Genomic DNA, 17,978 nt, shown 5'->3' on the forward strand with positions numbered 1-17,978 from the left:
CAGTCACCCCATCCCTCCCACCCCACCCGCCACTCCAACAACACTCAGTTTGTTTCCTGCGATTAAGAATTCCTCATATCAGTGAGAACATATGATACATGTCTTTCTCTATTTGACTTATTTCGCTCAACATAATACCCTCCAGTTCCATCCACGTGGTTGCAAATGGCAAGATCTCATTCCTTTTGATGGCTGCATAATATTCCATTGTATATATATACCACATCTTCTTTATCCATTCATCTGTCGATGGACATCTTGGCTCTTTCCACAGTTTGGCTATTGTGGACATTGCTGCTATAAACATCAGGGTGCACGTACCCCTTCGGATCCCTACTTTTGTATCTTTGGGGTAAATACCCAGTAGTGCAATTGCTGGATCATATGGTAGCTCTATTTTCAACTTTTTGAGGAACCTCCATACAGTTTTCCAGAGTGGCTGCACCAGCTTGCATTCCCACCAACAGCGTAGGAGGGTTCCCCTTTCTCCGCATCCCCGCCAACATCTGTCGTTTCCTGACTTGTTAACTTTAGCCATTCTGACTGGTGTGAGGTGGTATCTCATTGAGGTTTTGATTTGGATTTCCCTGGTCAAGCTAAGCATTTTATATGCATTATCACATTTACTCCTCAATGCTAGAAAGGAGATCTTATTCCCACTTTCCAGCCAAGGAAACTGACACTCAAGAGGTGAAGGGATTAGGCCAGGGTCCCACAGCTGGTAAAGGGGAGCACCAGCATTAGGATGCAGGTCTGTTTTCTTCCAAAGCTGGACCCAACTGCTGACCCATCTCCTTCTGCAAACTCTTCCCAGTAAAGAGGAAAAACTATTTTCTCATTCCTGATCATAAGTGATAGGGTTAAAGAGAGAAGCATGGAAGGGAAGAATTTGAGCCTGATATCACCCACATCGTCAGCTTGTGGCTAAAGGAGCTTTGACTTCTTAGCCTGTCTAATCTTTAATGAGACCTATTGGGAGACAGCTGTTCTGATTTGCTTCTAACTATTTTACAGATCATTTAAGAGAAGCTCTGGGGGCCACTGCTGGGGAGTCCTTGGGGTCTGTGGCTGAGCAGTGATTCCGCGGTGGGGTTGCCAGATAAAATATAAAGATGACCAGTTAACTTTTAATTTCAGATAAACTGTATTTATTTATTTATTTGTTATTTATTTATTTTAAGATTTTATTTATTTATTTGACAGAGACACAGTGAGAGAGGGAACACAAGCAGGGGGAGTGGGAGAGGGAGAAGCAGGCTTCCCACTGAGCAGGGAGCCCGATGCGGGGCTCGATCCCAGGACCCCGGGATCATGACCTGAACCGAAGGCAGACGCTTAATGACTGAGCCACCCAGGCACCCCAGATAAACTGTATTTAGAAAAAAGTACAAGTATGTTCTAAAGATTGCATGGCGCTCTTCTGGAGGTTCCTCAGTCTTGCTGGGACCCTGGTAGGTGGGAACTGGGGTGGGCCTCAGGGGAGGATCGCTGCTTCATTTCTCACCTGAGCCTCAGGCCCCTCTATGAAGTTGTAACTGTGGGAACAGGAGGCAGGGACTGGGTTCTGGAGACTGCAGCTGCTGTGGCCACTGGACAAGGCGGGGCTTAAACTTGTTTTTGTGGAGCCTCAATTTCTCCCTCTGCAAAATGAGAGTGATGGATGTGGATGTTTCACACGGGAGTGGTCGTTGTGCATACTGCATGGGCAGAAGGGGCAGTGGGACATTTTTCTAGGGGGCTGCCAGGGTTCACAGGCAGGGGGAGGGCACCAAGTGAATGACTTGGAATTCCCTCTTTGTCCAGACTGGGGTCCCCAGAGCTGGGCAGCCCTCAGCCTCTCCAGGGTGGCTCCTGTGAACCGTGGACATCAGCAGCAGCAGTCTCGTTCAGCCAACAGTGAAGCAGGGGTGGATGTAGGATAGCTGGCTTTGGTTTCTGGCCCCAAGGAATTGTAGGAGGAGGCACGGGAACTGCGTGGCACCAGGGTGGGGATGGGCTGGTGAGAACACCTGGGTCCGGTGGGCCTAGAAGTAGGTGACTGCAGAGAAGGGGTGGTAGACAGGGGTGGAGCATCCTGAGGCCCAGAAGACTTGGTGCTATTGATTTTCCTACTCCAGTGCATGGGCATGCTTAGGGGTGAGGGCAGGTGGAGCATACCCAAGTCTGTAGCCCTTGGTGTTGGGGCCAGGGATGGGCTGCTCTCGTTCTTTCTCTGCCACCCTGTAAGCATGACTTATTGCCCTTTTGTATGGTGGCTGCTTTCTGAGGTACACCACAGGGAGGGGTTGGGCACAGGCAGAGCAGAGGGAGACAGTCCAGAGATGTTCCAAAGAGGCCGGGGAATCTCTTTTCAGTGATGCAGGAGCAATGTGTCAGACCAAGCCTGGTGTGTGGGTTTGTGCTTGCAGGTACTAAGGTGTGAAAGTGTTGTCTGTGAGGCCGGGTGCCAATGCATAGGTAGGTGTACATGCCTGTGTATTGGGCACATGTTCCCGTCCTGCGAAATGCGTCAGTGAGTGTCAGTGAGCATGCTCGGAATGTGTTTGGGGCTGGGAAACCAGGGTGCTGTCCCTTTCCCTTCCCAGAGTGGGAGTCTGGGTGTGCCATCAGTTGTGTGGCGGTGTGTGTGTGTGTGTGTGTGTGTGTGTGTGTGTTGGCAGGGGTAGGGAGGCTGCAGGCATTATGGAGCAAAGATTCTGGAGGGAACAGCTCTATTGGTCCTGTATAGCTCCTGCTCTGCTTCCCAGCCTTCTGGGTCCTGGCTTCTCCAAAGTTCCTCTGTGATACTCTTCAATGCCATCATTGACCCAGGCCTCAGCCTGGGTTTTTGAAGGGGAGCAGTGCCATCTGGTGGCAGACTGAAGCTGCGCCAGGAGCAGGTGAGTGGGGCCCTGGGTTCCCACGAAGGCTCTTTCAGGACCCCAGTCAGCAGGGAAATCACTGTTGTGCTAGCTAGACCATGGAAAGAGGGGAGTTATCTAAGGCTTAAATGTTCCAACCTCATGCATTTTGGATTCATGGCTCAGGGAGGCATGGCAGGAAATTCAGCTGTAGGAGTACTAGAGGATAGGGGTAGGAAAGTTGTGAGTGCAGCCTCTGGACCCACAAACCTGGGCGCCCCGTTCCTTGGGCCACTTCTCTGGGCTCAGATTTCTCATGTGTATGGGTGGCTACCCGTATCTACTCTGTGGGGGTGGTAGTGAAGTTTGTATGAAAAAGTTTCGGTTAAACACTTGGCTCAGAGCTGGGACGGCTATAAAGTCAAAGGAAATGGTAGTGCCCGTTACTAATAGAGGCAAAGTTCCAGAAGCACAGAGAAGTGAGCTGTGTGTCATGGCAGGTGAAGGGGTTGCAGAGAGGTGACAGGTCTGTGGTGCTGCCACCTCACACTCTAGAATTTTGTGCCTGAGCAGCTACTCCAAATTACAAATGAGGAGGGAGGTCTCTTCTGGAAAGCAGGGAATGGAATCAAGAGACCTGCATCCAGGCTCTGGCTAGCTTCTTACTAGTTGTGGAACCTGAGCACAGCAGCAGGCTTGCTGTGTCCTGTGTCCCCACCCCTGTTAAAGTGTTGTCTGTAAGGACTCCATAGAAATGCATAGAAACTTGCTCAGTACTCCCAGAGAAAGAAAGGCTGGGTAGGATCTTGTCAGGGAGATTCTGTCAGCTGTGGAGTCACATTTATTTTTCATGTCCCTAAAAAGGGACACCTGAGGCAGAGTCAGGAGTCGTTCTGGTTCCACTGCTAATTGCTTGTGGGATGTTAGGCAAGTCATTCACTCTTTCTGGGCCTTTCTTTTCCCAGCTACAAAATAAAGGAATTAAATTAGATGACCTCTGAGGTCAGCCCTGCCTTAATCTATGGTCTTTTAATTTTTTCCCTTTTCTCTGTCCCACATAAGACCTGGATAAATATTGATCCTACAGGTTAGGTCTTGAACATAAAGACAAAGAAAAACCAGTGCCTTCTGTTTAATGAGTGCTGTGATTTCTGATATGCTTGTGGGAAATATTTTCCTAAACACTGGTATACTCTAGGTATAATGGGGCAAATGAGAGAATAGAACAGAGGCTCACCCCTGTCACACAGGGCAGAACAAGGTACTGAGAAGGTGTCAAGTGGTTGTAACGCTGGCTTGGGTGGATCGGATCCCTCTCTATTCGCTTCCGCCTTCCGAAGCTGCCAATGAGTACACAGCGGTTCGCGTCAATGCGGAAAAACTATAAAGCCCAGAAGTCAATGCGCGGGGAGTAAGTGCTCAAGCACCAATCAAGACTGGTAGGCCCCGCCCCTACAAGCTGAACTTCATTTCCCAGGAGGCCCCGCGGCTCTTCGATTTCTCCTCCCACCCCCTGCCAGCGAGCCTCGCGCCAAGTCGGGGCGCGCGCGCGCTCGCGCGCGCGGGGCACGTAGCACGCGAGTGACGCATAATATGTGGGCCGCTCTGGATCTGTGGTCGCGCTGTGTGTGAGTGAGGGAGAGTGAGTGCGGGACCTGAGGCGGTGTGTGTGAACTGTGGCCGCTGGCGGGGTCAGGGGGGAGCGGCCGAGCCGCCCGGGAAGGTGAGTGGGGAAAGGAGGGAGACGGCTCTCTGGGAAGGCCGAGAGAAGACAGGGCGCGTGGCCGGGCGGGAGGGAGAGTGGGCGCCGGACTGGGGGAGGGGCGGCACCTGCCTGGGCCGCCGGCGGGGAGGGGGCGGGCCGGGCCGGCCGGGAGGCTGGGTCCGGGGCCTGACAGGACTTTTCCTCCTCCAGATTCTTGGCTCGGGGGCGGGGCCTCCGCATTCTTCTTCCAGTCCGCAAAAGAAGCTTCCCGAGAGTAACTCTTCCGCCCGGATTGGGGGGCAGGGATGTGCTTGCCGCTGCCTGGAGGAGGGGTGCCTCTCATTCCCCTCGTCAACCTTTTTCCTTCCAGTCTTTCCATTTTCCGTTCCGTACGGGCTGGGGGGCTCCATCTTCCCTGCCGTACGGCGGCCCCCTTCCCAGGCTGTGTCTCCGCCTCCAGCTCCAGTCACCTGGGCGGGCTCTCCCCTCCCTCGGCCTCGTGCCACCTCCCTTTGCACCCGTCCGGCTTTCTGACCGGGCGAGGGGGGCGGAGCTTTCCGGGCACTCCTCCCACCCCCTGGTGGAGGGGAGGGTTGGAGAGAGAGGTGTGTGGGTCTTGCAGCGTGGAACCAAACCTGAGTGCCCGCCAAGCTTCCCGGGAACCTGTTTCCGGGGGTTCTAGTCGTTTTCAACTGGGGTGACAGGCATTTGCTTAACTCTTGGCTTCCTGGACGATTTCCGTCTCACTTCCTCTTACCCAAGTGTCAGCGCTTGGGTTTCGCATTTGTTGATGAATAATTTTGGAGTGTGTAATGGTTCAATGAATCGTCTTTGCATACGTCATATTGTCCTCAGTTTTTCTTTACTCTGCCTTCTCAGTTAAGCCTTTTAATTAGTATACACGTTTAATTATTAGCATCATCTTCCTGTTCTACACGCTTTAATGTACAGAGTGAGGGGTTCATTGGCAGTGTCGTCCTGTAATTTTCTTTTCCAGTGTATTGGAGTTTACCTTTAAGGTTTATATAAGCTTGTATATGTAGACTCTTTAGGAATTGATTCGGTATTTTTTTGCTTGATCTGTCAAGATTTTTGTATATAGCAGTATTACCTATTTTTGAGTGGTGATATATTTTGGATGTTAAGGATATAATAGGTACAGAAAATGGAGAACATAGAGGAAATCATTTTATGTTCAAAATCTCTTGAGTAGTTGAGCAGTGTTTTACTGTTCTACCTGTTGTACAGTTATTAAGTTTAATAGGGGAGGAATCTGGTAGAATGAACCACAAGAGTTTGAAATGAATGCAGTTGGGCTTATATCAGTTTCATTATTTTCTTGTCATGTCATGGACGCTAATAGAAAATTGTTCTGTATGATCTTATATGTCATATTAATTATTGGGTAAATTTTACTTGAAGCTCCAAACTTGGATTTCTCCCCCTCCCCCCGCTTTTTTTTTTTTTTTTCCCAATAAGGAAGAATGCTTTAAGACATTTGTTTCCCGATTTTAACCTTATGAGATCTGTCCTTAACATGGACTTGATTTTAGGCTTTGGTGTAGTTTCTGCCGAATAGGCCATTAAATATTGTGTATTTGGGGAGGACAGATTTTATGATTTAAACAGTTAAGTTTACAAAATAGCGGAAAAATGATAGAGCTGGGTTAATAACCTATCCTGAAAAATCTTTATCCTACCATTACTTCTCAGAAAGTCTGTTACCTGCACAAGAGTAATAGGTATTATCTGTTTCTTGTGTGTTCGTCCAGAGATACTTTATTCAAGGAGTGGGTGCATGCATATACATACACTTTGCTTTTCTCATTTGACATATATTTGAGAGCTGGTTCAAATTAGGAAAGGAAATCCGTCTTAATTTTTTTTCAACTTCTTAATTATGGAAATTTTCAAATGGTTGAAAGAGTAGTGAAATGAACACTTGTTCATTTCTGATTATTGATATTTTGTTATATTTTCTCTATAGGTGTGGTATTTCTTATTTTGTGGAATCATTTGGAAATTAGTTGCAGACACATCACCCCTAAATATTGGCAGGCAACCTTTAGGATGAAGACGTTCCACATATTTTTTGTATTTTTTATATTATTTCATTGTATGGACAGTATTACCGTTTAACCCTCACAACAACCATTTCCATTTTACAGATAAGGCAGTCGAGATTTGGAGAAGTTAAATAACTTGACCAAGATCTCATAGGTATATTTGCCGAGTTGGCATGTGAATGCTTGAAACCCTTTTCTACCAAGTACCAATTGATTGGTCTTTGGGACTTCTCTCAGTCCATTCTGTCATCTGTAAAAAAGGGCAAGGTGGTTGTGAAAATTCAGAATAACATAAGAAATTAGCCAAATATCTGTCTCATATTAATATTCAGTAATTGGTAACTATTGTGTCATTATTGGATAGGCCATAAATTCTGTGTACCACTTAAAGAGCTCACTTTAAAACATGGTGAATTAAGTAATGTACCTTCGCTGTCTATGCACAAGATGACTGCACCTTTAACATTTTATATTAATTGTCTTTCATTGATAGTTGAATGAATTATCATCGATATTATTTTAGTCTGAGTTTATATTTTTCCTGGGCAAGTGATCATTTCCAAAGTTATAGTTATTCTTAAGCATACTTAATTGCAAGTTTTGAAAAGAATATGTTTCTAAATTGAACTCTAAAATTCTGTTATTTTAATGCTCTTGAGTTGACCTTTATTAAATGTAATGTTTGCCTTAAACTTTGGCTTTATGTGCTCTACTATGTTGGTCACTTAGGTTAACCAATAGGCATTTCCACCTGATCTTCTTTTTTCCATTTTATTTTTTTATTTTTTATTTTTTAAGATTTTATTTATTTATTGGCAGGGAGAGACACTGCAAGAGAAGGAACACAAGCAAGGGGAGTGGGAGAGGGAGAAGCAGGCTTCCCGTGGAGCAGGGAGCCAGATGTGGGGCTCCATCCCAGGACCCTGGGATCATGATCTGAGCCGAAGGCAGACGCTTAACGACTGAGCCACCCAGGCACCCCTATTTTTATTTTTTTAAAGATTGTATTTATTTATTCGACAGAGAAAGAGCAAGCACAAGCAGGGGGAGCGGCAGAGGGAGAGGGAGAAGCAGAAGCAGGCTCCCCACCTAGAAGGGAGCCTGATGAGGGGCTTGATCCCAGGACCCTGAGCAGAAGGGAGATGCTTATCTGGCTGAGCCACCCAGGCGCCCCTTTATTTTTTTATTTTTATTTTTAGTTTTTTAAAGTAGGCTCCGCACTGCACATGGAGCCCAATGTGGGGTTTGAACTCACAACCCTGTGATCGAGACCTGAGCTGAGATCAAGAGTTGGGCGCTTAGCTGATTGAGCCACCTAGGCACCCCTTTTTTTCCACTTAAAAAAAAATTGTGGTAAAATTCACATACTATAGATTGATCACTAATGATGTTGTGCAACCATTACCTCTTTTAGTTCCAAGACATTTTCATCACCCAATTTCCATCATTCCATATTTCCCCCTTCCCCAAGCCCCTGGCAACCAGTAGGCAGCTTTCTGATGGATTTATCTATTCTGGATGTTTCACATAAATAGAATCCTACAACATATAACCTTTTGTGCCTGGCTTCTTTCACTTAGCATATTTTCAGTTTTCATTAGTAGCTCTAACATCTATCAGTACTTCATTTCTTTCTGTGGCTGAATAATAGTGCATTGTATGAATGTAACTATGTTTTGTTTATCTATTCATCCTTTGATGAACATCTTTTGGCTATTGCGAGTATGCTACTTTGAACATTTGTGTACAAATATTTCTTTGAATATCTGTTTTCAATTCTTTTGGGTATATACCTTGATGTGGAATTACTGGGTCATATGGTAATTCTATATTTAACTTTTTCTTAAAACTTTTTGAGGAGGGGCCAGACTGTTTTCCGTAGTTGTGCCATTTTACATTCCCACTAGCAGTGTGCATTCCAGTTTCTCCACATCCTGCCAATGCTTATTTTCTGATTTTTTGGTTAGAGTCATTCTAGTAGGTGTTAGTGGTATCTCACTGTGGTTTTGATTTTCATTTCTCTGATGGCTTATGTTAAGCATATTTTCATGTATTTGTTAGCCATTTGTGGATCTTTGGAGAAGCGCCCATTTAGGATCTCTGCCCATTTTAATTAATTAATTTTTGCGAGAGAGAAAGAGCGTGCACATGAGTGAGCATGACCGGGGGGAGGGGCAGAGGGAGAAGCAGGCTCTCCCCTGAGTAGGGAGCCTGATGCGGGACTCAATCCCAGGACCCTGGGATCATGACCTGAGCCAAAGGCAGATGCTTAACCAACTGAGCCACCCAGGCGCCCTTCGGCCCATTTTAAAATTGGGGTTTGTTGTTGTTGTTATTGAATTGTAGGAGTTCTTTATATATCCTATCCAGGATCCTTATCAGATACATGATTTGCAAATATTTTTTCCCATTTCATGGTTTGTCTTTTCATTTTCTTGACAATGTCATTTGATGCACAAAAGTTTTAAAGGTTAAGTCTAATTTATCTGTTTGTTGTTTTGTTGCTTATGCTTTTGGTGTCACAAGTAAAAATCCTTTGCCAGTTTCAGGGTCACGAAGATTTACCCCTATGTTTACCTCTAAGAGTTTTATAGTTTAAGCTTCTACATCTAGGTCTTTATCCATTTTGAACTAATTTTTTTATGTGGTATGAGTCAAGGATTCATCTTTATTCTTTTGCATGTGGATATCCAGTTTTCTCAGCAGAATTTGTTGAAATACCGTTAGTCTTTCTACTAACAGTCCACTGGTCTTTCAATAAATTCTTTCCCTGTTGAATGGTCTGGCACACTTAACTGAAAATTAGTTAGCCATAAATGTGAGATTTTATTTCTGGACTCTCAGTTCTTTTGCACTGGTGTATGTGCCTATCCTAATGGCAGTAGGATAGTGTTTTGATCACTGTAGGCTTGTACTAAGTTTTGAAATCAGAAGTGTGAATTTTCCAACTTTGTTCTTTTTAAGATAGTTTTGGTTTCCATTTTTGCAAAAAAAGGTCATTACGATTTTGATAGGGATTGTATTGACTATTGACCACTTTAGAGAGTATTGCCATCTTAACAATATTAAGTCTTCTAATCCATAAACATAAGATGTCTTTCCATTTATTTATTTAGTTCTTCTCTAGTTTATCCCAGCAGTGTATTATAGATTTTAGTGTATAAGTCTTGTGCTTTTTGGGGTTAAACTTATTCCTTAATATTTTATTATTTTTGGTGCTATTATAAATGATACTGTTTTTTTTTAAGTTCATTTTATTTTATTTATTTTTAGTAATTTCTACACTCAGTGTGGGGCTCAAACTCACAGCCCTGAGATCAAGAGTTGCATGCTCTTCTGACTGAGCCAGCCAGGTGCCCCAGTGAAATTGTTTTCTTAATTTCGTATTTGGATTGTTCATTGCTGGCATATAGCAGTATACCTGATTTCTGTGTGTTGATCTCTACTCTGTGACTGCTAAAATTTGTTAATTAGCACTACTAGTTTTTTGCAGATTCTTTCTGTATAGAATCATGTCATCTGTGAATAAGGATAGTTTTACTTCCTCTTTTCCAACTTGGATGCCTTTTCTTTCTTTTTCTTACCTAATTGCTCTCGCTAGAGCTCTAGTGTGATGTTTAATATAAGTGTGAAAGCAGGCATCCTTGTCTTTTTTTGTGATTTTAGGGAGAAAGCTTTCAGTCTCACCATTGACTATAATGTTAGCTGTGGGTTTTTTTTTTTTTTTTTAATGCCCTCTACCATGTTGAGGAAGTTCTCTTCTGTTCCCAATTTGAGTGTTTTTTTTTTTTTATCCACAGAAGGGTAATGGATTTTATCAGATGCTTTTTCCATATTAATCAGATGAACATGTTTTTTTTCTGTCATCCTATTAATATGTTACATTAGTTGATTTTTGTATGTCAAACCACCTTTGCATTTCTAGGATAAATCCCACTTGGTCATGATATATATTTCTGTTAATGTGCTGCTGTATTCAGCTTGCTAGTATTTTGTTGAGATTTTTGCATGTGTATTAATAAAAGATATTTGTCTGTAGTTTTCTTGTGTTGGCTTTATTTGGCTTAGGCATCAGAGTAATGTTGGCTTCATGGAATAGATTAGGAAGTGTTCTTCCTCTTCTATTTTGTGGAAGAATTTGAGGATTGATGTTAATTTTCTTTAAACATTTTATTAGAGTTCACCAGTAAAGCCATCTCTCTCTTACACTTTTAGGATGTGTCTTAGGAGCTTAATTTTGCTGTTAAATTCTTTGCACAGTTTCTAGATCTTTATCATGAAATGCCCCCACTCTCCCCCCCCCACCCCCCCAGTATTCCTCAGGATTGTCAAGGTCATGAAAAACAAGGAACAACTCAAAAACTGTCATAGACCAAAGTACATGAGGAGACATGACACCTAAATGCAGTGTAGTATCCTGGATGAGATCTTGGAACAGAAAAAGGACATGGATGGAAAAATTTGTGAAATCTGAAACAAGTTGAGTTTAGTTAATGATAATATACCAATGTTGGGTTTCTTAATTTTGACATTATTCCCCTATAAAATAATACGATGGCATTAGGAGTAGCTGAACTGGGTAAGGGGTATATGTGAATTCTAATACCTTTGCAACTTTCTTGTAAATCTAAAATTATTCCAAATAAGGTTATTTTTAAAAATGCATGGTTAGTTGATTGAGGTCAAAAGTACAGCCTGGATTGTTAAAGTCAGAGGTCCGTATTAGTCACACCTGCAGCATTTCCTTTTCTGACTGGCTAGAAAGACTGAAAATGTGGATTCTTCTCTGTAGAAAAGAAGGCTTTAAATTAAAAAAAGTGGTTTTTTTGAAACACATAATCTCCAGTGACATGAATCACTGTTCGCTATTAGAATTGCCTCTACTTTATTAAAACACAGTGTTTACATTTTAGAGAGTTGGTGGTATCTTTCACAAGTATTTCCTTTGGTCTTACGGTAGGTATCTTTAGAAGAGTCAATAATAATCCTAGATCAGCCAGTAATCTCTTTCTGGTGTTAGACTGTTTTTATAGAATTGTTGCTATTTCTGTGAAAGTACAAATTGCACATGGAAGGTCTGACATTTTGATCCTAAGACTGCTTTGGCAAAGAAGTTGATCTGTAAACCATCTAAACATTTGGGTCTCATTTATCCCTTTTGGAGCCCCTTATAAATAAACCTCTTTTCCTCATGTGGATTTCTCAGGCGGCTCCTGCAAAGCTCATCTCAGCTCCCTGTCCTTCTGTATCCCTGGGCTGACCACTTGGCCCAACAACTTCTCTATCTCTAGCCTCTCATGCTCCTTCTAGGAAATCAGCTGTGAGAGAGATTAGGAAGCGTGAAAGACAAATGGGCTTATAATTACAATGCTCCTTCTAAACTTTCATGATACCCACTTTAGTTTTTGACCTTTTGTTAAGAATTGACAGGGATGGGGCACCTGGGTGGCTCAGTCGATTAAATGTCTGCCTTCGGCTCAGGTCATGATCCCAGGGTCCTAGGATGGAGCCCCACATCAGGCTCCCTGCTCAGTGGGGATCCCACTTCTCCCTCTCCCCCTGCTTGTGCTCTCTCACACTTGCTCTCTCTCTCAAATAAATAAATTCTTAAAAGAAAAAAAGAATTGACAGGGACATATTATTTATCTTTCATAGAACTTTCCCCCAAAGACTTAGAAGAGCAGAATATTTTGGGGAGTGATTTTTGCCACATTTTCTACTAAAAAAGGTAGCTTCAAAGTTTTGGACCTCAGAGATCTAGAGTAGGGATTTGTGTGTGTGTGTAGTATGTAGGTGTATGCATTTAAAAAAAAAAGATTATAATAATTTTTAGAGAGGCGGGGGGAGTGGCAGAAGGGGAAGGAGAGGGAGAGAGAATCCAAAGCTGACGACTCCTCGCTGATCAGTGCGGGGCTTGATCCCATGACCGGGACGTCATGACCTGAGCCGAAACCAAGAGTCAGACGCTTAACCCACTGAGCCATCCAGGTGCCCCAGGTGTATGCAGTTTTGAGGAGAGAAAGGGACCCTAGCTTTTTGTCCGTTTCTTAGAGGGGTTCCTGATCCTAGAAAGGGTGAGAATCACGATTTTGATCCAGTTCCTTGTCTCAGTTGACAGTTGAGCAAACCGAGGTTGGGAGGGGGTGAAAGGACTTGAAGAAGAGTATCCTGGCTCCCAATGCTGGGTTTCCCATTGTACCACAAATAAAATTATCTGAAGGGTCTGGGAGTTAAGTTTTTTGTTGCTTGCTCATCCCTCTTCTCCCCCCTTCTCACTTTTTTGTAGGAAGCATGTCAGGTTTATTTGCCTGTGTTCATGTGTTATTTACGTGTATTTTTGATTCCTTAGGCCAAGCCATGACTACAGTAGCGGTACATGTGGACTCCAAAGCTGAGCTCACTACCCTGCTGGAGCAGTGGGAAAAGGAACATGGCAGTGGACAGGACATGGTACCTATCCTTACCAGGTATGAACAGTTATGTTTTTTTTAGAAATTCATTTGAAAAAAGGATTGAAAATTGAAAAATTCAATTGAAAAAATTGGAGGATAGTATGGGAACATTTTCATCTTGACTGTGAATTCTAAATCCATTTTTTTCTTTCAGAACTAGTCTTTATCTCACTACTTCTTGAAGTTTTCTTACTTTTCTTCTCAGGCTGTTGGTTCTTATTCTCCTTTGTAGGTTCTTCTCTTGTCTGTGTTTCACCCTTAGGGTTTTGTTGGTGGTTCTTTTTTCTCTTCACCCTAAATATTCTACCTAGATAGTTTCATTCCTATCCATGATTTAAAACATTATTCTTAGGTTAACTTTCAAATCACTATTTCTACTTCAGATCCCTCTTTTTAAAAATTTCAGACCTTTTTCTCAGCTGCTTAGTGTACACATCTTTACCTGGCTATTTGCAGACACCTGAACATACCATGTCTACAATAGAGCTTATCATCTTCATTCTGCTTCCTTTCTCATTCACAGTTTGTGCTTTTGTACTCTCCACTTTGGTGTGCAGTGTCTTCTTATGCTAACACAGTTTAGTCCCCAGGCCCTGAGAATTTCTGCTTTCTCTTCTTCCCCATTCCCCCTTACCACTTTATTAGATACTGATCATGTTTTGACTGGCCTCTTAGGCAGTGTGAATTTTCTCTCCATCTCCAGTTTACCATCTTCTAACATATCCTCCTCTTTGCTGAAAGAGTCCTCTTATACACAAATCTGATTGTCATACCTTTGATCATACCTCTTCTCTGGCTCTATTTTTCCTACAGAATATTTTCCTATACTCTATTTTAGAGTGGCCTACGAAGCCATTTATTTATTTATTTTATTTACTTATTTATTTTTTAAAGATTTTATTAATTTATTTGACAGAGAGACAGCTAGAGAGGGAACACAAGCAGGGGGAGTGGGAGAGGGAGAAGCAGGACCCTGGGATCGTGACCTGAGCTGAAGGCAGATGCTTAACGACTGAGCCACCCAGGCGCCCCTATGAGGCCATTTATGATTTGGCCTCTACCTCTTTTTTCTGCCTCATAGTGTTAGTCTTCTTCAGTAAGGAATAGTACCATATTTTCTAATGTCTGTGTGCCTTTATGCTTGCTGTTTCTTTGGCCTGAAATGCCTTTCCTTGGTATGTCTGTCTGCCTGGCAAACGCTCATCCTTTCGAGAAGCAGTTTGAGAATCAGGTCTGTAAAACTCTGACTTTGACATCCCCACGTAGGTTTGGGCACTCCTTTTTTTTTTCTTTTTTAATACTCCAGTCATTTGTGTGTGTGTGTATGTACACACACAGATGTATATATAAAATGTATAATTATAATTTCCCCCATTTTAACTCTTAACCAAATTGTACTATGATTTTTTTGTTGCATGTGTTATTTCACTAAATTGTAAGGTTTTTTTTTTTTTAATTATAAGTTTTTTTAAAGACAGGTACTATACCTTTTTATTGGTGTCTCCACAGACAATGACATGTGCATGCCTGGTACATAGCAACTGTGTGGGACATAATTTTCCTGAATCATGTGTGAAACAGGAGAGTGAAAAATAAAGGCCAGAGAGGGATGCCCATGGTTTTTCTAAGGAGGCGGTCAGTGGAACATGGGGATCTTTAACATTTAATCTTTGATATAGCAGAGAAAAAGGCCTTTTGTTTGTGCAATGATGTATTCTAGAGGAATAAAGAGAACTTATGATCTTACGAAAATTTAAGTGGGGATAAATGCTTTGTTGCTCTTGATACATGGGGAACATGTAAAAAGTACATTTTTTTTAGAAACAGGATTATTGCTTACTGGTGGAACATGGATTTTAATTTGTAGAGGCAGTGGAGATTAAGAACTACTAATCAATCACAAGATACTTGAAATGCAGCCACAGTGAATTTAAAGAATCTAAGTATTGTGCAGTTAAAATGTGATTATTGGTGTGACTGAGAGGATAGAGTCATAAATAGGGATATTAATGTTAGTGGTAGGTTCACTTAATTGGAAAAAATATTTATTGAGTACATATACTAAAGATAGTGTTTTATTTTCAAGATTATTTCACATCCTGGGCGCCTGGGTGGCTCAGTTGGTTAAGCGACTGCCTTCGGCTCAGGTCATGATCCTGGAGTCCCGGGATCGAGTCCCGCATCGGGCTCCCTGCTTGGCAGGGAGTCTGCTTCTCCCTCTGACCCTCCTCCCTCTCATGCTCTCTGTATCTCATTCTCTCTGTCTCAAATAAATAAATAAAATCTTAAAAAAAAAAAAAAGATTATTTCACATCCGTAATCATATTTGACCCTCAACTTTGTCACTGTGCTATGATACTCAGTAGTGTAAAGCCTAAAGTAGAGGGGCTCTGTCTTCAAGGAGATAACCGTCTGGGAGGCAACTAACAGATATGAAACAATGAAGAGTAGTACAAATTAGTATATAATGAAGTGCTAAACTGGGCAATATGATTCCTAAATATTGCATGGGTTATGAGAATGGAAAGAACTTGAATGAGTTGGTTTCTTTTATTCACTCAACAAATATTTGAGGACCTTTTGTGTGTGGGGACTGTCAGATACTTCCTTGAACCTAATTTCATTTGTCACTAAAAGTATCACTGAGAGCTACGTTGTTAAATGACAGCCATCCTTGGAGCTACCTGCAAAAACAACATAACCAGATAGCGGAAAGCTAAGCTTGAAATTACGGCTTTTAACTTCTAACTCCAGTTAGGAGTGGTAATCCAGTACAGGATGTGGTAAAGGTTTTTTGGAATAGGGACTTGAAAGATGGTAGAATATAGCTTGATGAAAAGCAAAGAGTCAGGGTTTTCTAGGAGAAGTGAAAAATGTGACTGAAAAAAGCATTGAGGGGAGAAGGAACTGGGACATGTTTTTGTGGCAGTGAGGAAATGGGCCTCACCTGAGTGGAGGGTGAATATAAGGTAGGAATGGAAAATAAAGTTACATGGAGCAGGATCTTTAAAAGATCTTTAGACAGGAAGTGTTAAGAGACAGTAAAATGAATTAAAAGTATAGTTTATTTTAGAAAGGGGCAATTCCTATCCAGATTGTGGGTGTGTTAGTTCACTGAATATTTCCTAAATTCTTTCACACGTCTATGGTTTCTCCCTTAACCCCCCCACCTCTACTGGCTGCAGGTGTAGGTGTTTTGGTATATTCCTTGAAAAGCAATGAATTTCAGGCTTGCCTATTCTTTTTTTTTTTTTTTTTAAAGATTTTATTTATTTGTGAGAGAGAGAATGAGAGACAGAGAGCGTGAGAGGGAGGAGGATCAGAGGGAGAAGCAGACTCCCCGCCGAGCAGGGAGCCCAATGCGGGACTCGATCCCTGGACTCCAGGATCATGACCTGAGCCGAAGGCAGTCGCTTAACCGACTGAGCCACCCAGGCGCCCCTTGCCTATTCTTTTATAGGCCACAAATTTCATGATTTTTTGACAGTTTTCCTAAGAAAAATGTGTGTGGCTTCTTATAACTTTGACCTTTTATTTATTATTTGTATTGTTATATTATCTATTATAATTAAGCCTTTGACTTGATTCTGTGAAAAGGAACTGGCATTGAGCCAAGCTATGTGAGCATTACCGAGGTTCTGTGGTTTGTTTGTTTATATTACTGAGATATATACAGTACTCTGCTTGATGGATTCTTTACTTGCAAAACTTATCACCTACATCAAGTTCAACAACTTGAGTTCTGCCTCCAGAAGGCTCCTTCCTATCCTGTCCCAGTCAAATCTACCTTAAATTGTTTTTCTATTTGTTTTTGATTCTCAGTTTTCATTGTAACAATACTTAATTAGCTCTCACATGTCAGGTTTTATTTTAAGCAGAGAACATATATTACCTTAAACCTCAAGGAAATTCTATAAGATTTATTTTACAGATGAGGCATAGAAAGGTTAAGTAACTTGACCAGAGTCATACACAGTGGAAGAAGTATGATTTGAACCCTGGCCAGCTGGCTCCAGAATCTTTTCACTTCTACTGTGCTATATTGCTTAGTTTCAACAGAACTTCAACAGAAGTTATTGGTAGATATTACACTGTATAATTGTAAACATATTTTGTTTGGTAGCCCTTTGTGGCAAAGTGAATTTTCAGAGTTTAAAGGGAAGGGTAGAAAAGTAGAAATATTTTTGAGCCTTAACAGGGAAAAATGTGCCAGAGTAGGCAAGAGCTTTTGCAGGGACCTTAGCTTTTAAGACTAGGAAGTATCGTTTTGTTTTTGTTTGTTTTTTTTTAAAGACTTTATTTGAGAGAGGGAGAGCACAGAAGGAGAGGGAGAGGGAGAAACAGATTCCCTGCTGAGCAGAGAGCCTGATGTGGGGCTCGATCCCAGGACCCTGAGATCATGACCTGAGCTGAAGGCAGATGCTTAACCCATTGAACCACCATAGGAAGTATGATTTTGTGGGCATAAAACATAGGAGAGTTTGAGTCAGGACAGAGCATTGTAGAGGTTGGAGAGTATGATAGCCTTGTATTTGATTGTCATTATAATAGGTTAAAATGTCATTCTTGCTTAGGGTATTCAAAATGTGATTTTTCTTGTTTCAAAAAGCATCAATAAAAAAAGACTTGATACACGCAACAAACAACGTGGATCACTCAAAATATGCTGAACTAAAGAAGCCAGTTATGAAAAGAGTGTATATGATTCCATTTGTATGACATTCTAGAATAAGCAAAACTAATCTTTGGTGAGAGAAAGCAGATAATTGGTGGCTTGGGGTAGGGGTGGGAGCTTAGGTGGGAGGACGAATATTACAGGCTGAAGTAATAGCACTTAGGTCCTGAAACAATTATGAACTTGGGCTCTTTGGAGAGCAAAGAAAGCCATATGACTGAAGCTTAATGAAGGGAGAAT

The 17,978-nt window shown here is 42.1% G+C and overlaps 1 protein-coding gene across 1 annotated transcript in view; it reads left to right on the plus strand.

The window, feature by feature from the left end:
* The first annotated feature begins 4,404 nt into the window (after positions 1-4,404).
* Positions 4,405-17,978, plus strand: part of DCAF1 (DDB1 and CUL4 associated factor 1) — a 73,664-nt gene continuing 60,090 nt past the window's right edge. Inside the window, exons 1-2 of the mRNA XM_064595586.1 lie at positions 4,405-4,563; positions 12,961-13,078. Coding sequence (XP_064451656.1) covers positions 12,969-13,078 — 110 coding nt within the window. The 5' untranslated portion in view covers positions 4,405-4,563; positions 12,961-12,968. The remainder of the gene's footprint in view (positions 4,564-12,960; positions 13,079-17,978) is intronic.

Source organism: Mirounga angustirostris, unplaced genomic scaffold (genome assembly GCF_029215605.1).
Source record: "Mirounga angustirostris isolate CCGP_5_RB_7025 unplaced genomic scaffold, mMirAng1.0.hap1 SCAF_1, whole genome shotgun sequence".
Lineage (NCBI taxonomy): Eukaryota > Metazoa > Chordata > Mammalia > Carnivora > Phocidae > Mirounga > Mirounga angustirostris.